Source organism: Pomacea canaliculata, linkage group LG6 (genome assembly GCF_003073045.1).
Source record: "Pomacea canaliculata isolate SZHN2017 linkage group LG6, ASM307304v1, whole genome shotgun sequence".
NCBI classification, from domain to species: domain Eukaryota; kingdom Metazoa; phylum Mollusca; class Gastropoda; order Architaenioglossa; family Ampullariidae; genus Pomacea; species Pomacea canaliculata.
This window is the reverse complement of record NC_037595.1, coordinates 24,894,975-24,914,796: the sequence shown is the minus strand read 5'-3', so window position 1 is coordinate 24,914,796 and position 19,822 is coordinate 24,894,975. Positions and strand designations below refer to the sequence as shown.

The 19,822-nt window shown below is 41.6% G+C and overlaps 1 protein-coding gene across 6 annotated transcripts in view; it reads left to right on the top strand.

Moving 5' to 3' along the window:
* Positions 1-19,822, top strand: part of LOC112566152 (proto-oncogene tyrosine-protein kinase ROS-like) — a 108,764-nt gene that overhangs the window by 57,191 nt on the left and 31,751 nt on the right. For 4 of the 6 annotated variants that reach the window (XM_025242131.1, XM_025242134.1, XM_025242130.1 and 1 more), the window contains exons 9-11: positions 16,003-16,131; positions 18,038-18,076; positions 19,205-19,383. In XM_025242131.1, the coding sequence (XP_025097916.1) occupies positions 16,003-16,131; positions 18,038-18,076; positions 19,205-19,383 (347 nt within the window). Of the gene's footprint in view, positions 1-13,191; positions 13,749-16,002; positions 16,132-18,037; positions 18,077-19,204; positions 19,384-19,822 lie in introns of those variants that run through there. The other 2 variants (XM_025242136.1, XM_025242133.1) reach the window with 2 other exon arrangements.

Here is a 19,822-nt window from a genome sequence, read left to right as displayed (position 1 = left end):
CTCACATTTCGCTGCAACTAGGGGTGGATGGGATGGGAAATAATTTGAGTCACACGGACCAGTTAGTACACGCACACTAAGGCTTGGACACAGTCCTCTCTCCCAAGAATGTGAAAAATGCAAGATCATCACCAAAATGCATTACCACAAGCAGTCAGCGCTGGACTATTCTAGTCTGAAACTGCAGCGGGTCCTTCCTTCCTCGCGGATTCATGGACTGAAGCAGTTAAAGTGTTCGGCATTGGACGCAAAGCATTCGCACTGCACCGGCAGCGATGCAGCATTAAATGGCTTCTGGCATCAACAGAGATGGACGGAGTCCTATGGAGAGGAGGTAATTTTGTGTTTAATGCCGAGCCGAAGGTAATATCACGGCAATCAACTGACCCTGTAAACAGGTGCCCCATGCAGGGAATAAAAAGCATGCCAAAGACGAGATCCGAACCCATGACAACCGATCCTCACTACATTGGCGACAGGCGCTAACCGTTGTACCAACGGACCGCCCGAGGAGAAGGGTGGGTAAGTGGGTGGAAACAAAAGAAAATCATAGAAAAATACAAGAAAGCACCGAGATATTCGGAGACAATGAAGCTGCAATTACATTTACACACACATATATTCGAGAAGGTAGCGGTGATGGTAGATGCCATTCCTCCGAGCTATCGCTAGTAGTCAAGTCTGTATGGTGCCGGAAGCAACGTGTTGTCATAGTATCATGCTCCGTCGCCTGCTGCTCTCCCCACCCCACCCTCATACCTCCTCGTCTGCCCTGCACGTGCAGGTTGCGCTGACTGACATCTGTTGCGCCGGCACGCGTGCGCCCTAATTATCTCCCTTCCACACTGTCACGGATGACTTAACTGCTTCATCGCTTTGCAAGACCGCGAACAAGAGAAACAGAGGCGTTCGCTTCTCATCAGCGGGTTACAGGTAGGCGCCATGCTGGCCGCGGTGAAGTTTCTGTCGACTCCACTCCTGTGGTACATGACGCGAGGGATGTTTCCTACATTAACCTTCGAAATTTCTACATAAACATCAGCGCGTAGCTGGGGCTGTCATTGTTATCCACTGCACGGGATTTTCACAGGTTGTAAGTTCTAGGTCGACACATCCACCTGAGTAGTGAAGATGATGAGGAGTCAAAAGTGAACAAAAGGTCAAAGTTCGCGTGTTCTACTCCACGTCAACGGAGACTCCCACGCAATGCCGGAGTCGTGACAATACTTTTTTCCCACCGAGTTGGGCGACTTGCGATAAATGTACAATTATACTGCTTCATTATTTCTTTAAATTTGCCCCATGTAACGCAGTCACAGAAGAAATTCCTTGTCGACATAGTGATGTCTCAATTCTCACCACGCTCTTATATTTCATAAATATTCATATTTTCTTTCATTCATTCTTTTGTTTGTTTATTCTGGCTTTCCATTAGTGATTTGTGTAATTTAAAAAAAAAGTGGCACGCAAGAGTACAGAAAAGTACAGCTATGGCTACGTCCGAACCTAACCCCTCCAAATCCCTTTCCGATGACCGCTTTCCCGTCAACGAATATTTCCGACCCAGTCGTCTTTTTTTTTTTTTGTTGGGGGGAGGAGGGGGCTTGTACTCGACCTGTCACCTCTGTAATTTTATGACTATCTGACATCCGTGTACGTGATGCTCAGTGCGCTGGGGCTGGGTGGTGGGTGGAAGGGATGGAAGAGGAATCAACGCGTGCATCTCGCGCCCGACGTAATAATTTGCGGACTCATTATCGACTGGCAGTCGTGCTACTGAACACGCTCTCGGGGCCTGAAAGCTCGTCGTCGCATCAGAAGGAGGTCGAGTAATTGGTTGAGAAGTGGGGGGAGGTGGATATTGGTGGAAAGACGGTGTGTGGGGGGATGATTGTCGCTACAACCGACGACAACTGGAAACGTCAGTAGGCTTCGAAGCTGTCACCTTTCCCGTTTCCCCCGCCCCAACCCTCACCCACCTCTCGAAATTAACCGATCTTTTCCCGAACAAATGACGAAGTTTTTGTATTCCAGCAGGTGTCGCCAGAGGGTCCAACATGGATCAAGATGCTTGGTGCAGCAACGCCACTCGTCGGCTGCACCGGTTGGCTCTCAGTCTGACGGGTGGTGATGGGTAGAGCGGGGAATAAGGAATACAAGGTTTCCTATCTTTCGAAGCCCGGTTAAGGATGGAGGAGGAGGGAAAGGGGAACGACGGCTGCGAGAAAATGAATTTTCGCGAGCTGCTGGCCAACACTCATAACTCTTGTTTACATTGCCGAGGGCTGCCTTGTGCCACAGATACTCGCCCAGCGGAAATAAGCAGGCTGGTGTAAAAGGGTACTTCTTTATTTTGAGGATGAAGGTGAGCTTAGCCGGATTTGTCTTGATGAACTGCTTGCCCGACAAGTGTTAGCGGCCATGAAACAACTGCAGGTTTTCTAGTTAAAGTTTTCCAGCTGAAACATCTGCGGAATTTTTAGAAACACGGAAGGCGATTTTGTTGTAAATTATTCTTGTGTATTTCTTCCTTTAAGTTTGGAGCCAATTTAAGACTAGCACCAACTGACGCGTTCGACCACTTTGTTGCTGTCTAAAGCCGATTTGAGTGTTTTTGTCGTATCGAAGGAAAAAAATATCAACGAACCCTAACAAAACTATGCATATTGAATTACCACTAAGAAGTACCAGACACATCGAAGAAAGTAACATTTCACTGTCTGGAAAGGTTTCTGGCTGTTTTTGCCTCCTTTTTTCGCGTGAAACCTTTAAAAAAACGAAAGGAAAAATAAAATACCACTTCAGTCGTTACTGCTTGCTCCAGGGCTAACCTGTTTCTGATCTTAAGTGTACCCTTGTTTGGTTGGCCGAGAAATTATGAAGAAGGTGATCGATTTGTGAAAATCAGCATTAGAGAGGGAGGAGAGCGTTTCTTCAGACACTTCAAGGTTAAGCAAAAGTTAAACATCTTGTGTGCATACCAAGATGGGGATGGAAGGGGAAGTCGCAGCCGTTGCCACATCAAGCATGGTTGCTTAGGGGTCCCTGTAAACACGGCGCAGATCTGTGAAAGGAATATTCTGGGCTCCTGTGTGGCTCGTATGCGCCTGCTAACGGGGCCTTGTGTCACGTGCGGTCCAAACGCCGCTCGAACGCGGCCCAACGATGAGCGGCAACCTGGGTTTTCTAACACCTGTGCTGCCATGATTAAATTGTATTTTTCAATTAAACGTATTTGAAACAAAACCATTTTAAAGCTTTATTAATACTACTAATAATATTAGGTAGTTAGCTTTTAGTGGGTTCCAATTTAATAATTTTACTTCATTTCGTATGGAGAAAAAAATGCTCGGCGCTCCACCAGTCTTCCACAACGGATTGTGGTCGAGTGCCGAGGTACCGCTGTATATGGCTGAGTGCCCAAGCCAGTGGCCCTAGTTGGCAAATGCCTTTTACTTATGGAAGTGGGGCTCGGGGTAGAAGCCAACAGTGGGGCATGTGTACCAAGAATATATAGAGTGTACTCATCGTATGGGTACAGACGTACGGCTTGTGGGTAAAAGATGATTTAAGGACAATACCAAAGCACAAATTCATTCAGTTGCACAACTGTTAGGTGCCCATGAGCCTCTGCTCGCTATGGTCAAGTGACAGAGGCGCCTTGACGAAGACGATGCTCCATGGTTTCCTTGAAGGCGGCCAATGCCGTTGCAAACAAAAACTGGGTGACTAATATGAAGTAGACTGGCTTATCAGTAGGGGGGAGGAGAACTCGGCACCAGTTACCAAATGATGTGAATGACAGTCCAGTAAAATTGTTCCAGAAATTAGATGCATGAGCCAAGAGTCTGACACGATCCCATTAAACAGAAGAGAGTGAAAATGAGCAGACTGAACAAAGGTGAATGGAGCATGGAGCTGTGTGCCATTAATGAACCAGGTAATAGGGATATTTTAGGTTTGCATAGGTCAGAATTGTAAAGTGGTGTGACTGAATTTGAAGTTCCGCCCAGATTGGCGCGTCGACTGCTGGCCCCTACATAAAATTTATTTTAGAAAAACCGCTCGTCCCTCCAGTACAGCAGCTTCACTGCAGATGGTCGGCAGTCAGTCAAACTTTATACCACTGTATTTTTGGTATATAACACGAGGACATTAAAAAACGGTCTGCGCATGCGTGGCCAGTGTAGGTGGGAAAAGTAGTAGCAGGTCGAACATCGCGAACCAAAAACCTTTTTTTTTTTAAGTAGTCTCTCCGTGGAAGCCGCAAGTGGTGGGGAATTTGTTCCACATTTAATTTTTTATTATTATTTTTTTTTTTTATATGAATAATGGTCTATTTTCGTTCATTTATTTTGCGATGATCATATGTCACCGGTTTCGCTCTTGCGTAGGTGTCTTCTCGTGTATCTAACAATACATTGGGTTGTCACTTTGATGTCAAAACCTTCCTGCAGGCCTGGTGTTACACGCGCACGCCCAGGCATGCGGACACAGACACACCGGACGTGCAAGAGCAGGTTGGTGTAGTGGTGGGGTGGCTAGGGGATGAGGCAAGCGCAAGAAGTCGGGAGGAAGTTGAGAGAAGAAACAGTTGGCAAACGTAGCAATACCCACATCTGTACACATTACGGTTGAGAAAGCGACTGACAGGCCTGCCAACGCGTGCAGGCGAAACGGGTGGTCGATTCCGAGTTCGGGTGTTGATTAGTGCACCGCCACTTTGATCATCGGCTCTCGTTCGGGAAGGAGAGAGGGGAGGGTGGTATTGCTGGTGGGATGCAAGGAACAGCTTTGAGTAGATGCACGCACACCCGTCTTTTAGCACGTGCGGTTAACTAAGCAGCAAAAACAAAAAGACAGAAAAAAAAAAGAAAAAGAAAACTACAACACCCACGTTTACGCGCTCTCGCTAATGAGGAAGAGCTTGCCACGGACCAGACACAAAGACCAAGAGAGGTCGCTGCTGGAAACAAGCGAGCAAGGATTGAAGAGCCTGGAAGACCTCACAGTCCAATTCCCCCTCTCCTGCTGGTTCATTGCGCAGGGACCCTGGCAGGAAAGAATGTTGTTTTAATCATCTCCACAGCTAGTACGCTGTGGTTTAGAAAGGAGGCAACAGCTGTAGCCTGGTTGGTGAACATTAGAAGAGCGTGCATATCTCCTGTTTTTGTACCCTTTTCTTCTTCTGTTTTTCCATTAACTTGTAAAGCATGTATTAAATTGTATTAACTCGTAAAACGAAAGACAAGACTGTGCGGGGTTTTTTTTCGCGCGATAATGCGGCATCTGTTCGGAAGCAGGTTGGTCGGCGCTGATAACGACCCTTGCTGGGCTTGACAGGCGATCCTGTTTATATGAACCGTTATCGAGATACGTCATGGGAGTATTGACGGTCTGGTGGCAGCTGTTGGAAGATCGTCATAGACATAGAACATGCCAGCATGCCGTGCATGTGGGCCCAGTGAAGTTTCTGGATTAGTCCGACTGAATGTGGCAAAGCATGGCCGCAAGTTTCAACCAAAAATACCTCTTGCCCCTCTTTCCCCATCCCCGCCCTAACAAACCTCTTTCCGTCAGCAGGTCTCAATGTTCGACAGCATCAGCTGGATACGCGAGACGAAGTAGCACTTAGTCTAACACGCCTTTTACGCGTGTGCCACCTAGGTTAGAAGTATCGCCCTTAGCAAAAACACCGACAACTCTTGCCAGAGCACCTGTAAAATTACCTCCCTGCCATACCCAAACTACGCGCTTGTTACAAGAACAGAAAGGTATTGGCTGATAACATGCTCGCCGTACAAGCTAGAAGAGGAGCTTTCTGCTCGGTCCCGTTCCTTATTGAAGAACAACGAGTTGATGAGGAAATATATGTTGTTGTGTCTAAAGGTGCACACTTTGCCACATTCTGTCATCTACTTGCCGATTGCATTGTCGAGCTATGACGGTACTCCATAAAAAAGAAGTGGGAAAAACTCCTAGCCAGGTCAGGTGTCGTTTTTTCCTACCCCCAAATTTTTCGAAAGTGGACCTGTTTAATGAAGCAGGCTTGAACGGTCGTCTGCATGAGAAACACCTAGACATTGTAGGAGGTGAAGGGGTGGGGGTAAAGACGTGCAAGGTGGGGAATAACGTCCAGTTGCAGGTGGCCGGAGTGCAAACTGGCGCCGCATTTGTCACCAAGGTGGGAGGCGTGTCGGCGCGTTGGGTAGTCACTGCCAGTTTGTCAGCCCTGCCTTAAAGGTGGCTGGCCCTTTGCTCAACATGGCGTTGGGTCGTATTTTTTAGAAAAAGACGGGGGATACCCCCGCCCTAACTACAATTTCTCTTCGAATCATTTTCCTGTTGGGTTTTTTTACGCTGCAGGATTGTAACTCCCAAGCTTACAACTCTTTCAAACCACCACCAGAACTCGATAAGAACCACCTCAAAGCGTTCGGGGTTTGAAATAATCGGTTGAGGAGTGGTAGCCGGGTGGGCGTGGGGGTTGTCATAGAGCAACAAGCGCATCTCATCTGCTTGCACGGAAATCAACAACAGAAATAATAAACAACAGCATAAATATATGGTACTATGTAAAACGTTTGTATAATACAGTTGTTGGTACACCGGATAAATCTACTTGTTAAGTAAAAAAGCAATGCCAAAGGCCGATAGGTTATATAATTACATTTCTTTGTTATCTCTGGAAAGAAGATAAATATTTTAAACTTTTTTTGTACTAAAAATCGTCTTTGCGAAAAGATATATCCAATTTCTTTTGATTAGTCTTTTCGCTTTGATATTCGATGATGCTCAGTTATTTAAACATATTAACATTTTAACATTTTCCAGTTAAATGATTGGTAAATTTGTCTGCCTGTTTTCAGGGCAGGTCTACTTAATGAATACCTGTAGTGACTGCATGTATCAGTACTAAAACATGCTGCAAAGACTTTTTTACTTTGCGATAAAAGTGCTTCAACAAAAACAAAAAAAGTTATTTTAATACTTCGTTGCTAACTCGGTGATTGGTTCAGCGTACAACAGCTTGAAGCACCAGCATTTTATGAACACTTCCTCTTGTCGAGCGATGAAAAAACAATCGAGGGGTCTGAAGGATGATTTTTAGGATGATAAAGATGAGTGCAAGTGCATGCATTTGTATGTGTGCACCCAGAGAGAGAGAGGGGCGTGGGGGGGGGGAAATATTGAACCGATGATTTAATTTCTGTCTAGAAATTAATTCCGGTCCTGCCCACTTCGAAACCTTATGAAGCCTCCTAAAATACTGTGATATGCCCGATCTGCATTAAATCATCAGTTGCACAGTCTCATCAAGGCAGGTCAATAGTTCCAGCCATGTGGCGAAACCTTTTGCGTCGTCCCAGACGCAGCTCATAGGTCAACGGCCTGCAGGTTCCACTTCTTTCTCTTGATGATTAATGCCAAGAAACTGTCTTCAAACGGTGGTATGGGGGTAGGGGTGAAGAAGATATATGGCGAAGAACCCCAGACAAGAAGTCGATCACACGTTTGGTCCCGTGCCCGTCGTCTGATGAACATTTCCTAAAATAGATAAGAAAGTGTCACGATTTAAAAACTTTAGAAATAAATGGCTTATATTTTCTAAACTTTTCTTTGCTGGCCAGGTTTTGTGCGTAGGACGGATTGGTAAAATCTTTGAGGACGAGTACGATCCCGTTGAGACATTTGGGGTTTTTTTTTTATTACCACTGTTACATTTTAAATTTTATTCTTTGTTGTTTTAAAGAAAATATTGCACGTGCAGGGGGCTTCGCCGTTAAAATGTCACCATACTTCTATCCCTTCCACATCTCTACCACACACACGAGCGCGCGCGCGCGCACGTACACGCATGCACACATGCACTCAGTCCTTTCAGGCAAGGAAGGAAAAGGTCATCCGCTAAAGAAAAGATTTTTGACATCAGAGTGGCTTTGAAGATGGAGTTAATGGTGAACTTTGCTGCATGTACAAGCAAAGAAAGGGTGAATTATCTACAAGCCTTGCTGGGCCTGAGAAGTCATCTTGGCAGGGTTGTTAAGCACTCTGCCAATCTCCGGCTTTGTTGCTGTATCTCATGGCGCTCAGATTTTTTTCTTCCTTTTTTTCATTTCGAAAATAACTTGTTCACACCTAAAATAAAAATGTCAGTTCATTGTTTTTGTCTTGAGATGCAATATAGTATATGAAAGCTTCTTTCCTTCTTTATGATGGGAATACCATCAATTATTCTCATGTATTTCTCGATGGTATGTGGTTAGTAAATTAACAACGCATCGGTATGGTGGTATAGCAGTGCAGGGGCATAACTCGTGACGTGGGTACTCTAGGGTAAATGATTTATCTCAGAGCAAAACTTGTCTGATTTTGTTTGTTTGTTTGTTTGTTTGTTGTTGTTTTGTTTTGTTTTGTTTTTTGGGTTTTTTTTTTTTGGGTTTTTTTTTAGTTTTGTGGGGACTTTCGAGATTGTCAGCAAATACAGTAGTATTTCCTTCGAATTGTTTTGTGAATGCAGATGCCAACCTTGAAAAAAGTGACTTTTGCAACAGTTTGCGGATCTGTGCAACTGCCACTAAAGGTGTCTGACTAGTGTGTCTGACTAGTGGATGGAGGTAACTTCAGGTCACAAACGATAAATAGAAGCCGCATGGGCTTCAAGCGACAGACTAGAGTACAAACAATTTCCGCTCAGAAACGTGGAGCAGATTTATAGGCATGCATGTGCAGGACTGAAGACTTGTAGCCAGGTACGATGCAGTGTGCAGATGATGGCTGTCGAGGAAGCTAGTCCATGACAGCTGCTGACGCAGTTGGTAACGGAGCTAAATTAGTAACAGGATTGGTTGCACTCGGTTCAGGCTTGAGGCCAGAAAAGCTGTAGCAGTACTGGGTGGATCCGCAAAAAATGTTTTTTTTTTTATGAACAGCGTTGCTTTGTAGAGATCAAACACGTTTCCTCCACCCTTTATCTTGCTCACATCTCCTGCGTGAGCCTCGAGGCTTATCTTTTTTGTAACTACAGTGACAAGATCATTAATGTTAACTCCCCCACCTCTCTCCACACACACACCACTTTAAGAATAAGAAAATTTGTTACAGTTATTTTACTGTTAAGTCTCCCTAACTTACAATAGATAATAATAGCAAGATAGGATTCAGAAAAAGATATTTTTGAGCGACACAGAGATAAGAGTTTGGTGTGTTCCCCCGAGATTTTACCTGAGGCTTTGTCTGGGGCATTCTTTCCCCACTGGGTTCAGCGATGCCAGCACATACCTTCGTTTGTTTTGTCTTTGCATGTTGCAATCAGTCTCAAACATTAACACTTTGACCCTAACCCTAACCTTAACCTTAACCTTGACCGAACAACAACGCTGTCTTGTACAGTAACTTTTGTGAACACTTCTCGAGCTAGTGAGCAAATTAACACCCCCCACACACACACACACACACACACAATAAAGCTTTATATATAAATCAAACAATAATAACAAAATTTAGACGTGTATCTAAAAGGGAAGTTTCTGCAAGAATCGAACCCATGTTTTTAGCACAGCAAGGACATTTTTCGTCAATTTGCTGTAGTAGCTTCACAACATTTAAACACAAAAGTGGAAAATCTGTAGATCGTTGTCCACAGTCTACTAACAGTTGAAGAAGCCACGTCACCGACTTCCTGCAGTAGACCTTTATATGAAAACTGAATAATCGATTTTGTGCTTTAAAGATGCTATTTATAGGACTAATTAACGCCAGGGACTAAAAATCGCAAAAGACCGGATTTCGATCGATTTAATAAAAATAGTTCTGCTCACCTGTGTAATTGACGGTCGAAGTGTAGGAACTGGCGTCAGCTTGGTGAACAAACCACTCACCTGTGGTTAGTCTATAGATATAAACGAGCGCATCTGACAACAAGGGGTCAGAAAAAAATGTGAGCTATTCAAAACGCAAGCGCAGGGAACAGTGTTGCGTTGTTGCATAATGCAGACCACATCAGATGTTACAGTTTCCTTTTGTGTTTATGTTGCACATCATAACAGTTGTAGTATTTATACAGCCCTCAAATCAGACACGTACGATCGACACAAATTAATGGTGGGTTAGATAAAATAAGAAACATTCTGTAGAAGAATGTGAAATTGTTATGAGCAAAAGCTTAGTACTTCCGTACCAAAGTGGTCGCCACGTGTTGCTGGACAAAAGAGGTTTGCTGATTGTTCGCTGGTCCTTATTTCGAAAACACTGACAACACATGTCGATGACTGATTTCAATAGGAAATTGTAGGTCGTACGTTGACAGTACAATCAGAAGAGCTGCGATTTTAAGAGAGAAAAAATATCCCCACCAGAAATTAATGCTGGGTTCTGCTTTGAAGTCGTATGTAATACAATTGTAAAATAGGTTGTACATACTTTTTGAAAAAGAAGCACTCAGAAACCTAATAATATTTACTCTTGAAGGTAAACTATAGAGCTCTCTACCAACATCTCATCAGGTACAACATCTCACAGTATTTGACTAAAAGGAAATCACCGGGGAGCTGGTGTCTGTGCTGACGTTCTCTGGACACACACACACACTTGTTATTCGGAAGCGTACGTTTAATACGACTGCACGTGGTGCACCTGGAAGTCACGTGACCTGTGGTTCAGCAGCTCGGGGTTACGACGTTCATTTTCTGACTACAGGTTGGCCGTAACGGCAGATGTCAGCGGCGTGTTCACCTGAGCCGCGCCGTAGCCAGTTCCTTCCATGCTTGTGCATGGCCTTCCTCAGCTCAGGTGGGATCTGGCAGCACCATCTAGCTTCTTTCGAGGCCATTAGCAGCTGTGTGAGCCTGATAGGTTTCTCAGAAATCACCTCATCCAGAACGGCTCGCGTTTTCTGCTGTTCACGTTTGTCTTTTTTTTTTTTTTTTTTAGTATGCTGAAAAATTTCAGCCCAGTTATCATCGTCGTCGTTCATTGTTTCTTTCTGGGGTTTATTTATTTATTTATTTTTACCTCACTATTCCTTCCAACTTGCTGAAGTTTAAAAAAAATCTAGTGGTTTGAAATTTACAAAGACAATGGTTGTGGCGATGGAGAAGTTGTGAGAAAGGCATTCGAAGTATTAAGTCCTTCGGATCCAGAAGCCAGGTTCTTGACTTTTAGGAAATGACTTGGGGTCAGTTGCACAGCACATTTCTAATATTAAACACAAAAGGAATTAAATCAAGTTTCTGTTCAAACGCGTTCACGGCAAAATATAACTCATGAACAAGAATGTCTGTACCTTGCAGAGTCATATTAAGTTTGTTCAAATGATCTGTCATCAACAAGAAAGGCACACAGTTTTATCTCCAACATCTGTGAAAACATATCGATCGGGTTTTTCCCTCATTGAATTTTCGACACGATCCACCTTTCTCTTTTTCTTGTCACCCACCATGGTGAACTGCTGCGGTACTAACTTCATGAAAACTGTCACCTTTTGCACTAGCAGACACTGAACAACTGCAGGTATGATTAGGATCGGACTGTTTGCGGTGATGCAGGGGGAGGGGACCCAAGCATGCTAAGCCAGCAAAGCATCTGATCTCTGCCGATGATACATGCCTCAACTCCGGTAAACGGTGGTAGGACTATGTCGAAACAAAACAAATAGTGTTGGTGCGTGGCATGTTGCCGCCGTCGCCGCTCTTTAACGACATCAGACACATTAGCCGCGTTGTTGTTGGTGTACTTTGTGTTTGACTGTTACGTGCTGCCGATTTCTGACGATGTCGTATTTGATAAATTTCAAACAAACCCAGGTTTTAAAAAAACTAGTACTTTGCCCACCCCTGAGCTACCCCTGGTAAGGTAACATTGGATTATCAAGGAAAAGGAGGTTATTCAGCTAACAAGGTTTGTAAAGCAGAACAATCTAGTAATGGCCTCGTGAAAGGCAGTTCCCTAGGGACTAGGGGACAATCTCGATGTTTTGTTCCCTTGCATTCCCCTGTCTTTCGAGATACGTAGAAAGCCGTAGGGAAATGTTTGGGGATAAAATATGCACCTAAACAGGTCGACACACGGCTTAACAAATGTCTGCAGTGTAAAGGCTAATTTTTGGGGGTGGGTCGAAAGTTTGCCTGTAGGAAAGTAAATAGGGCGTCATCAAGTTGTGTTTACTATGGGATTAGAGCCAATCAAGATCGGCGGACAAACCAGGACCAATAAAAGTCGCGCATTTATTCACTAGTAGGATAACGACGGTAGATTCAGCCAATCATTATCAATTTTGTGTCAGTCAACTGTAGTAACCGGTAAAATATCTGTAAAAGAAATCCCCCCTTCCCCCACCGACCCTTCACAAAAAAGAGCTCCAACCAGATTTGCTTATCCAATTTAAAGAAAACTTGGTGAGAGGTCTTGCTTCTCTGACCTCAAAAGAACTGGCCAACCTTATTGAATTGTCGTCTTGAAAATGACGGAGGCAATTTGAAGATCTCTTAATATGAAGTGTCAGTCTTTATTGGACAGTATACTCTACAGTCTACAATCTTTTGTGTGTGGAAATGTCAAACTATGGCAATGGGTCCGTTTAATTAGGGAGACTGTTTACAAACCTCAGAAATAATAATAATGTGCGATTTATATAGCGCATACTCACGCTTATGAAGGAACATACTCTCAGCAGACATGGACAGAATGCGAAGGACGGAAGAGGAAACAATTATGCAGACAAATATAAAAAAAAAACAACAACATAGGAAACACAAAGAATAACCAGGGAATAAACAATTAATAAGGACAAGACTCACAGGTGAAGCCATAACGCACAGCCATTGCGACGCTACGAGCAAAAATCCTCGGTCAGTGACAGAAAGTACCTCGGTTCGAAACTTGTGTGTTCCGCTGTTTGTTTTGAAGCATGTTGTGTGTTCCGCGCTGTTTGTTTCGAAAAAGTCTGCCAACTTGTTTCAGAAGTTGGCTCAAATAACGATGTGGTGTTAACAAGTTTGCCATTAAAGAGCCGCTGCACTCATCGCCAACTGCCTGCAACTTGCCAAAACACCAAGAGGATAGACGTCATCCTGGAGAATCTATAGATGGTGCCAGACAAATTAAAGCGATAAACGTTCAGGCCTAACGACAACTCCTCCTGTCAGAAGAGGAGAAGAATGGAGGGGAGATCAAGAGTCTTAAAACAATACGTTCCGAAATAGGCTGTGTTGCTAAAAACCGGTTTCGAGAACTGCACCGCACGGTGACATCACTGACATGAAGTGGGTTCGCGAGTACGTGGGTGGAGGGCGTGGGGGTTGAGGGTGGCAGCGCATGGGTTCATCGTGACACCTCGGAGACCTCGGCATGATGTGACTGGACGGTGCTTTCAGCCTCTGCTGATGTTCCTCTAAAGCCTCAAATTTAAAAGCGCTTTCAGTCAAGCGTCCTGTGGCAGGTGTAACCACGTGCTTGACACCCCGCAAGCAAGGGCTGGTAGTTTGGTGCGGGGAGAGAACTTTTCACCTCCTTCAGGGTGCAAAGGTCACCCTGTTTTTGGCGCTGTTACGACATCTCCCATCTCTTCCCCCCCCCCCCTTGAACTATCATCATCGCGCGCTGCTGTCAGAATGCCACCCAGCCCCGTTGTCTGCGCAATACTGCGTGTTGAGGGGTGGGGTGCACAATGGTGGCGGTGGGGGGAGAAGAAGAAACGTTGGCTTAACGGACAAGTTTTTAGATATAAGTATTTTGCTTCCTTTTTCTCGGTGAGTGTTGAGGCGCAACGGGGTTAAACGCTTGTCACCAAGACAGGAGCTGCATGGTGTCCTGGATTTTGATCTGGTCATCGGGGCTCATCTTGGCACACAGTTCTTTCTCTGTAACATCTTTCTCTCTCTCTCTCACACACACACATGTTTCTCCAGTTCACAGGCTTCTTGGCCCTGGTAGCTGTAGTTTCTGGCATGTGGTCTGTGGGTCACGGTTATGGGTTTCTCCTTCCATACAGAATAATTTCTCAGATTTTTAATATTTGCATTGTTCAGTAAGACAAGCGCATCCATGACAGTAAATGCATTTATAAACCTAGCAGAGGGAGTGCAGAAACTGTTGAGAAACATATGGTGTGTTTTTGTGGTATTTTTCTCAGGGAAGTTCATGTGTATGTGTGAGAGGGTCTAGGTTTAAATACATGTTAAATGTTGTTATATGGGTATGAATGTACACCTTATATGTTTTTATGTGTATATATGCTATTATATTTATATGTATGTAATGATTTGTGAGCCAAAGAATTTCTGTACTGCCTTGTAGATAAAGATGGATCAATACTGTATACATACATATATTTATGTGAGAAAGAGAATATAGAGTTGTTAAGCCACTGCATTGTAAGATTTATTTTATTATTGTTGAGTAGAATTTTTAACCTCCCCCACCATCTAAAAAAAGCCCAAATAAAAATCCATGAAGAGTTGGAGAATGAGAAACTTGCATGCATTTGTTGTTCTCCTATATGTACCTGAGTTTTTTGTAGGTGAGGATTTTATAAGCCTCCATTGTATTTTGAAACCTTTAATAGCTTATGGAAAGCATGCTTTAACTTAAGCTCTATGTCTTCTTGCTACATAACTCTTTTATAGTCACAATACATGCATGAGAGCAATTTCTGAATGTGTAGACAGAAGCTGATGACCTTTAAAAAAAGAGCAAATATATCAAAATATAAGTTTCCTTTTTTGTAAAATGCACCATGCTTTAGCCAGAAACACCAAGGATTAGCAGATGATTAAACATTACATGGCTTATGATCCTACATGTTTAAAACAAAAATATTGAGGTCTCCATTTTATTTGAACTGTCCCTTGCATGACTGTCAATAGATTTTGTTGTTTCTCTCTGCTGCATGTAGATACAATCTTGTGCAACATTTGCAATCAGATACTCCAAGTCTGTTAGAGATAGTTCACATTTTTTACCTTTTAATTTTTTTTTTATTGTTTGATTCAAATCAAACAAAACTGGGAGGACAAGTTGGGATCACAAATGGATTGTCTTTTACTATTGATTGTAGACTTCAAATAATCTATTTAATTTAATGATGCATATTCTCACCAAAGTCCAGTATTTAAGATACATACCCTCATAAAAATTCAGGACTATTATCACTACTTGGTGCTTTTCCATTTTTTTTTAAATAAAGGAAATAACCTTCTCTTTATTTTATTTATAATGTGAAGACACATTAGAGTTGGATACTTCATGTGAACAAAATAAATCCTTACTTTATTTTAACTACCTTCTTTTCGGTTGGCCTATTCTTCATTCAAGTCTTGAACATTATGCATTTCTCATCTGAATTTTAGCAGTTACCTCTGTGACATTACAAAAGTAGGCATGAGATAAAACATTTTATTAGCAGGAATTTCAAAGCTTGTGTATTGACTATGGCCTTCAGAGGCCGTCAGTGATGCCAGAAGTTGAATTTAAGTCCGTTCATAAATACTTCACCACCACCTAAACAGGAAAAAAATTTTTTTTTTTACAAAATAATTTCAGCATTGTTCTGTTAACTTGTTAGTATTTTAAAGCTAAATTTTATGCTTAGTTTATAACTCAGGTTAGCCTTTTATGTAGTATGTGGATTTTTTTTTTTTGGTTGTACATTATCTCAAGCGACAAAATTTGGTAAATCCAGAAATAAGGTTAGGTAGTTTCTTAAATGAACCTCTGTTGCAAACATTAAAATATATTGAAATTTTTTTTACTCAGTTTGAGTTAAACTGCTGTGCTCTGACAATATTTCTTAATATTTACCATGCTATTCATTGAACAGATAAGTGTTTGAAAATTGTGTGTGTATATGTGAGAGAGAGAGGAGAGAGAACAAGGTATTTGAAGCAGATGAAAACTCTGGACTCTTTTGCCTGACACCAACTAGTCAATCTGCATTCTCTCAGAATGTCACAATGACATAATGAAACCATGAAACCTCTACATTTTTTAAATTCCCTTTTGCAGTGTCAGCCAGTGAAACACCATATCTCATCTTTGGCGCAGAAAACAAGGTGATATTAAGCAACATTCTAGATACCACAAGCATCCCAGACACCATACACATAGCAAGTCGGGAGGATGTGAACATCACTGGTAAGTACTAGATAACATCAGAGCGACCGAGTGAATGATGCTAGTAGAGTGAGCACTGTTTGAGGGTCGATCTGATTCTCTTCCTCTTGGGAAAGATAACAGATTTTATCATGAATGATTATGACTGCTTATCTGTTCATAGACAATTTGGAATTGTTCTGAGAATTATTTGGTTATGGTTCATGTTGTTAGTCTATTCTTTGATAAGAAAAAATTTTGCCTGTAAGATAAGGGAGCAGAGGATACAAAACGTTCTATACGCCACTATACCCATAAGGACAATGTATTGTATTAAAATAAAGTGGAAGTGTGTAGATTACTTGGCTTTAATATCTTATACAGATAAGTAGTGCAAAAATAATGTTGGCATCAAAAATATTATTTGATTTAGATAGCAGAATTTAATTTCTTTTCTCTTGCAACCATTTCCAACTGGACTGCAATCTTATTGAAAATTACATAAAATTGCTCTTTTTTTTTTTAATGTATCCATAGCAAAACACTAACCATAATGGACAAGCAAACCCAATTGACGCTCACACAAAAACATGTCCACCCACCCATCTCCCATTAAAAGCACAAACCTTTTACACACTGGGAAGTGTAATAGACCTGCAAAATGTCACAAGAATCTATTGATTTTCCGGTACTTTGTACTAGGAGATGCACCCTAATTTGCCAAATGTGACCAAATGAGAGTGACTGAAGCTGTCTGCTGACAGGGAGATAATACACAGGGGGTGAACAATCCATGCAGCAGACGATGCAAGCTGTGGTAATGGTGGGGGACCATCCGGACCATTATCCTGTTAGGCATAGCGGCATTTACCTATAGTTCAAATGTCAGTGAGATTCAGGGCTCACAGTCTTTTTCATCCTTTCCTTGTCCCTTAGTCCAGCCATGATCAAGGGCTTACACGAGGAAATCCACTGACACTCAGGCTGACACTAAATGAAAGAATGACTTGTTTGGTCTTTTCTTGTGTAAAGCATGTGTGGTAGATGAATGCGTCCAAATATGGGAAGCTTTTTCCCTAACTTATTTTTGTGTTGTTTTGTTTTTATTATCTCAGATACAGTTGTATTGTAGGCAGTATTGAAGACTCCATTCTGTGGAATTGTTAATTTATATGAGTGTAGAGAAAATGCTGTTTTCTTTGAAAAGTGGTCATTACTTTCTCTTTTAAAACTGCACGTTGGTGACTGAAGAAAACAATAGCTGAGCAGAAAATAATAGTAATACATATAATATAGTTAATATTATTACTTCTTGTAGAAAATGTTTCTTGTTAAAAACAGTTATTTTAGTATTGTTGCTCAGGGCAATGGGTTGGAGTGTGCACGGACATTTGAATATGTGTCCATGTATGCAAGGCATAAATGGTTGGGTGGATGGTAGAGGACGATACCAGAGAACTGAAATTTATCTGACCTGTCTCACAGTAACTGGTCCAGACCTTCCCAATCACTGAGTAAAATTTTTTTTTCACTCTTCATTCAACTGCACAGACAAGCTTGTGCACGTGCACTCACAACAGAGCTAAAGCAAGCACACAAACTACTCTATTTTTGTGTTCAGAAGCAAATGTGCTGATGGCTGCATGTGCATATGCACGTGCACATGTTTTTACAGGTGTCTGAGGATGTACGAGTGCATATTCTTTGTGCTAAAGAATAAACAGGCCTGAAAGCACATAAGCAAGCAACAGGGTTCTTGACTTTAGACACTCTTGAATAGGCAGATTTTTGGAGGGCTTCATTTTCCTGACAACAGTGTTGTGATATGTGTATTTCTCTGTTGTCACAGGTTAGTTTAGCAGGTCATGCACCTGCTCCTTCTACTTGAATAAGATGGTCATCTTACTGTCGCTATGCACACTGATTTCCTTTTCTTGTTTTCTCCCAGCTGAAATCTTGTATGAAACTAGTAACGGGTCCATCGAAGGTAATAAACAAAAAATCAGTCAGCCATGCACTTATGTGTTGTTGTGATTTCTCCTTGATTGGCTTAGAGACTTTTCTCCAGCCTGCTGTGATGTTGGTGTTGTGGTTTTTTGGAGTATTAATTACTATGCAGTGACATTGCTTTATGCAGTTTGTCTACTTTTTTGTCTTTTTTGAGTATTGTTTGTTTTTCACCCAAACACTTACATGGTGTCACTTTAGAGGAACATGTTTTTTGAGCAGAACAGACAAAAATTGTTTCAGTTGGATGTAATAGTGTTTGGAATGTCTTAAGTATGCTGTGCTGTGTTTGAGCTTGTTCTCTTTAACACTGACAGCCTTTCTTGGTTTGTGGTGGAACTCACGTTTTAATTATTATTCAGTTTAACAAATCTTACCTTTTTTACATGTGGTAAATGAATGTCCCAGTTTTTATCTGTGTCCTAGCTATGTAAATTTGCATGCGAATTCCTGTTCATGCAAATCACTTCATAGCAGTAGATCATCTTTAAAATGCTAACCAAGGGTTACAAAAACTCTTTCCATCTTGAAGATATTCAGTGGCAAAGCAACCTCAGGCATAAGCACAGCATGACTATTTGCAACCATCTTTATACATTTTGCAATTGTTACTGTGAGATCTGAGGTCTAAATTGCGGTAAGTAGTTGACAATAGGTGCTGTTATTTCTGAATGTTGTTCAAGAAATTTAAAAGATAAAAAGGTATCTATTTCCTGTTGCTTTTAATGTTTGTTTTTGGTTTTGTGTGTGCACCGTGCAGTTTGTGTTATTCTTTGAATGTCTTTTTGTTTTCATAATGCTGGAAAACAACCATTTCTCTTTCTAAGAATTTATTAACTTTTTAAGGAATGACCCAGCATATCTCTGTTTTCTCAGCAGTTTAAGGAAATGAACACAGTACAGATGAGCCCAGTAAATGAAGCAAGTACCAAAAATGATAATAGTGTGGCAATTAATAGGTAGTCTGATCTCACTGTGCACTGCATTTCAAGATATTTGTAAAATGCAGAGAATATATTAATTCTTGTCCACAGTTTCAACCATGTCTTAACATTATGGTTACATACATTTATCTACAAAAAACTGTTGTGTTTTGGTGTTGTCACAGGAATTGGGATTCATATTCGTCGCCAGCTTTTAATTCTGAGTGACAGTGAAGGTCGTGTCAGCATTGTTTCAATCTCTGGAAAGAGTGTCAGCCCAAACATGTTTCCAAGCCTCTTGCAGCCCACTGCAGTTTCAGTTGACTGGTTAGCAGATCGCATCTACATTGCAAGTCAGAGAAGGGTTTGTTTCATTTTACTTCTCTAGTAGGAACTTTGCATGAAAGGTATTTATGTGATTGAATAAAACCCTCCAGATTGACTTTTAAAACAAATATATGTAAAAATTGGTTGGAAAAGAGGAAGGAATATAAAAATCAGTTTAGAATGAATTTTTTTACCTTTATTAATTATATTTATCTATTCATTCTATGTTATCTATCCTTTTGCTATGGGCCCCCTGGAAACAATATAAATATGTTGCTGAGTGCAAAGTTTACTAGAAAGGTCTAAGATATTTTGAATATATAAAATATTCAATATAATTTATTTGGCCCTATTGAAAAGAGTATCATCTTTCCTCCTTCATTTTTTTAATTTAAATGATATCATTTCTGCATCTTTGCTTTTGATTTTTACAAATTTTGATAATATTGTTGAGTTGTCCAAAAAAGAAGGTAATT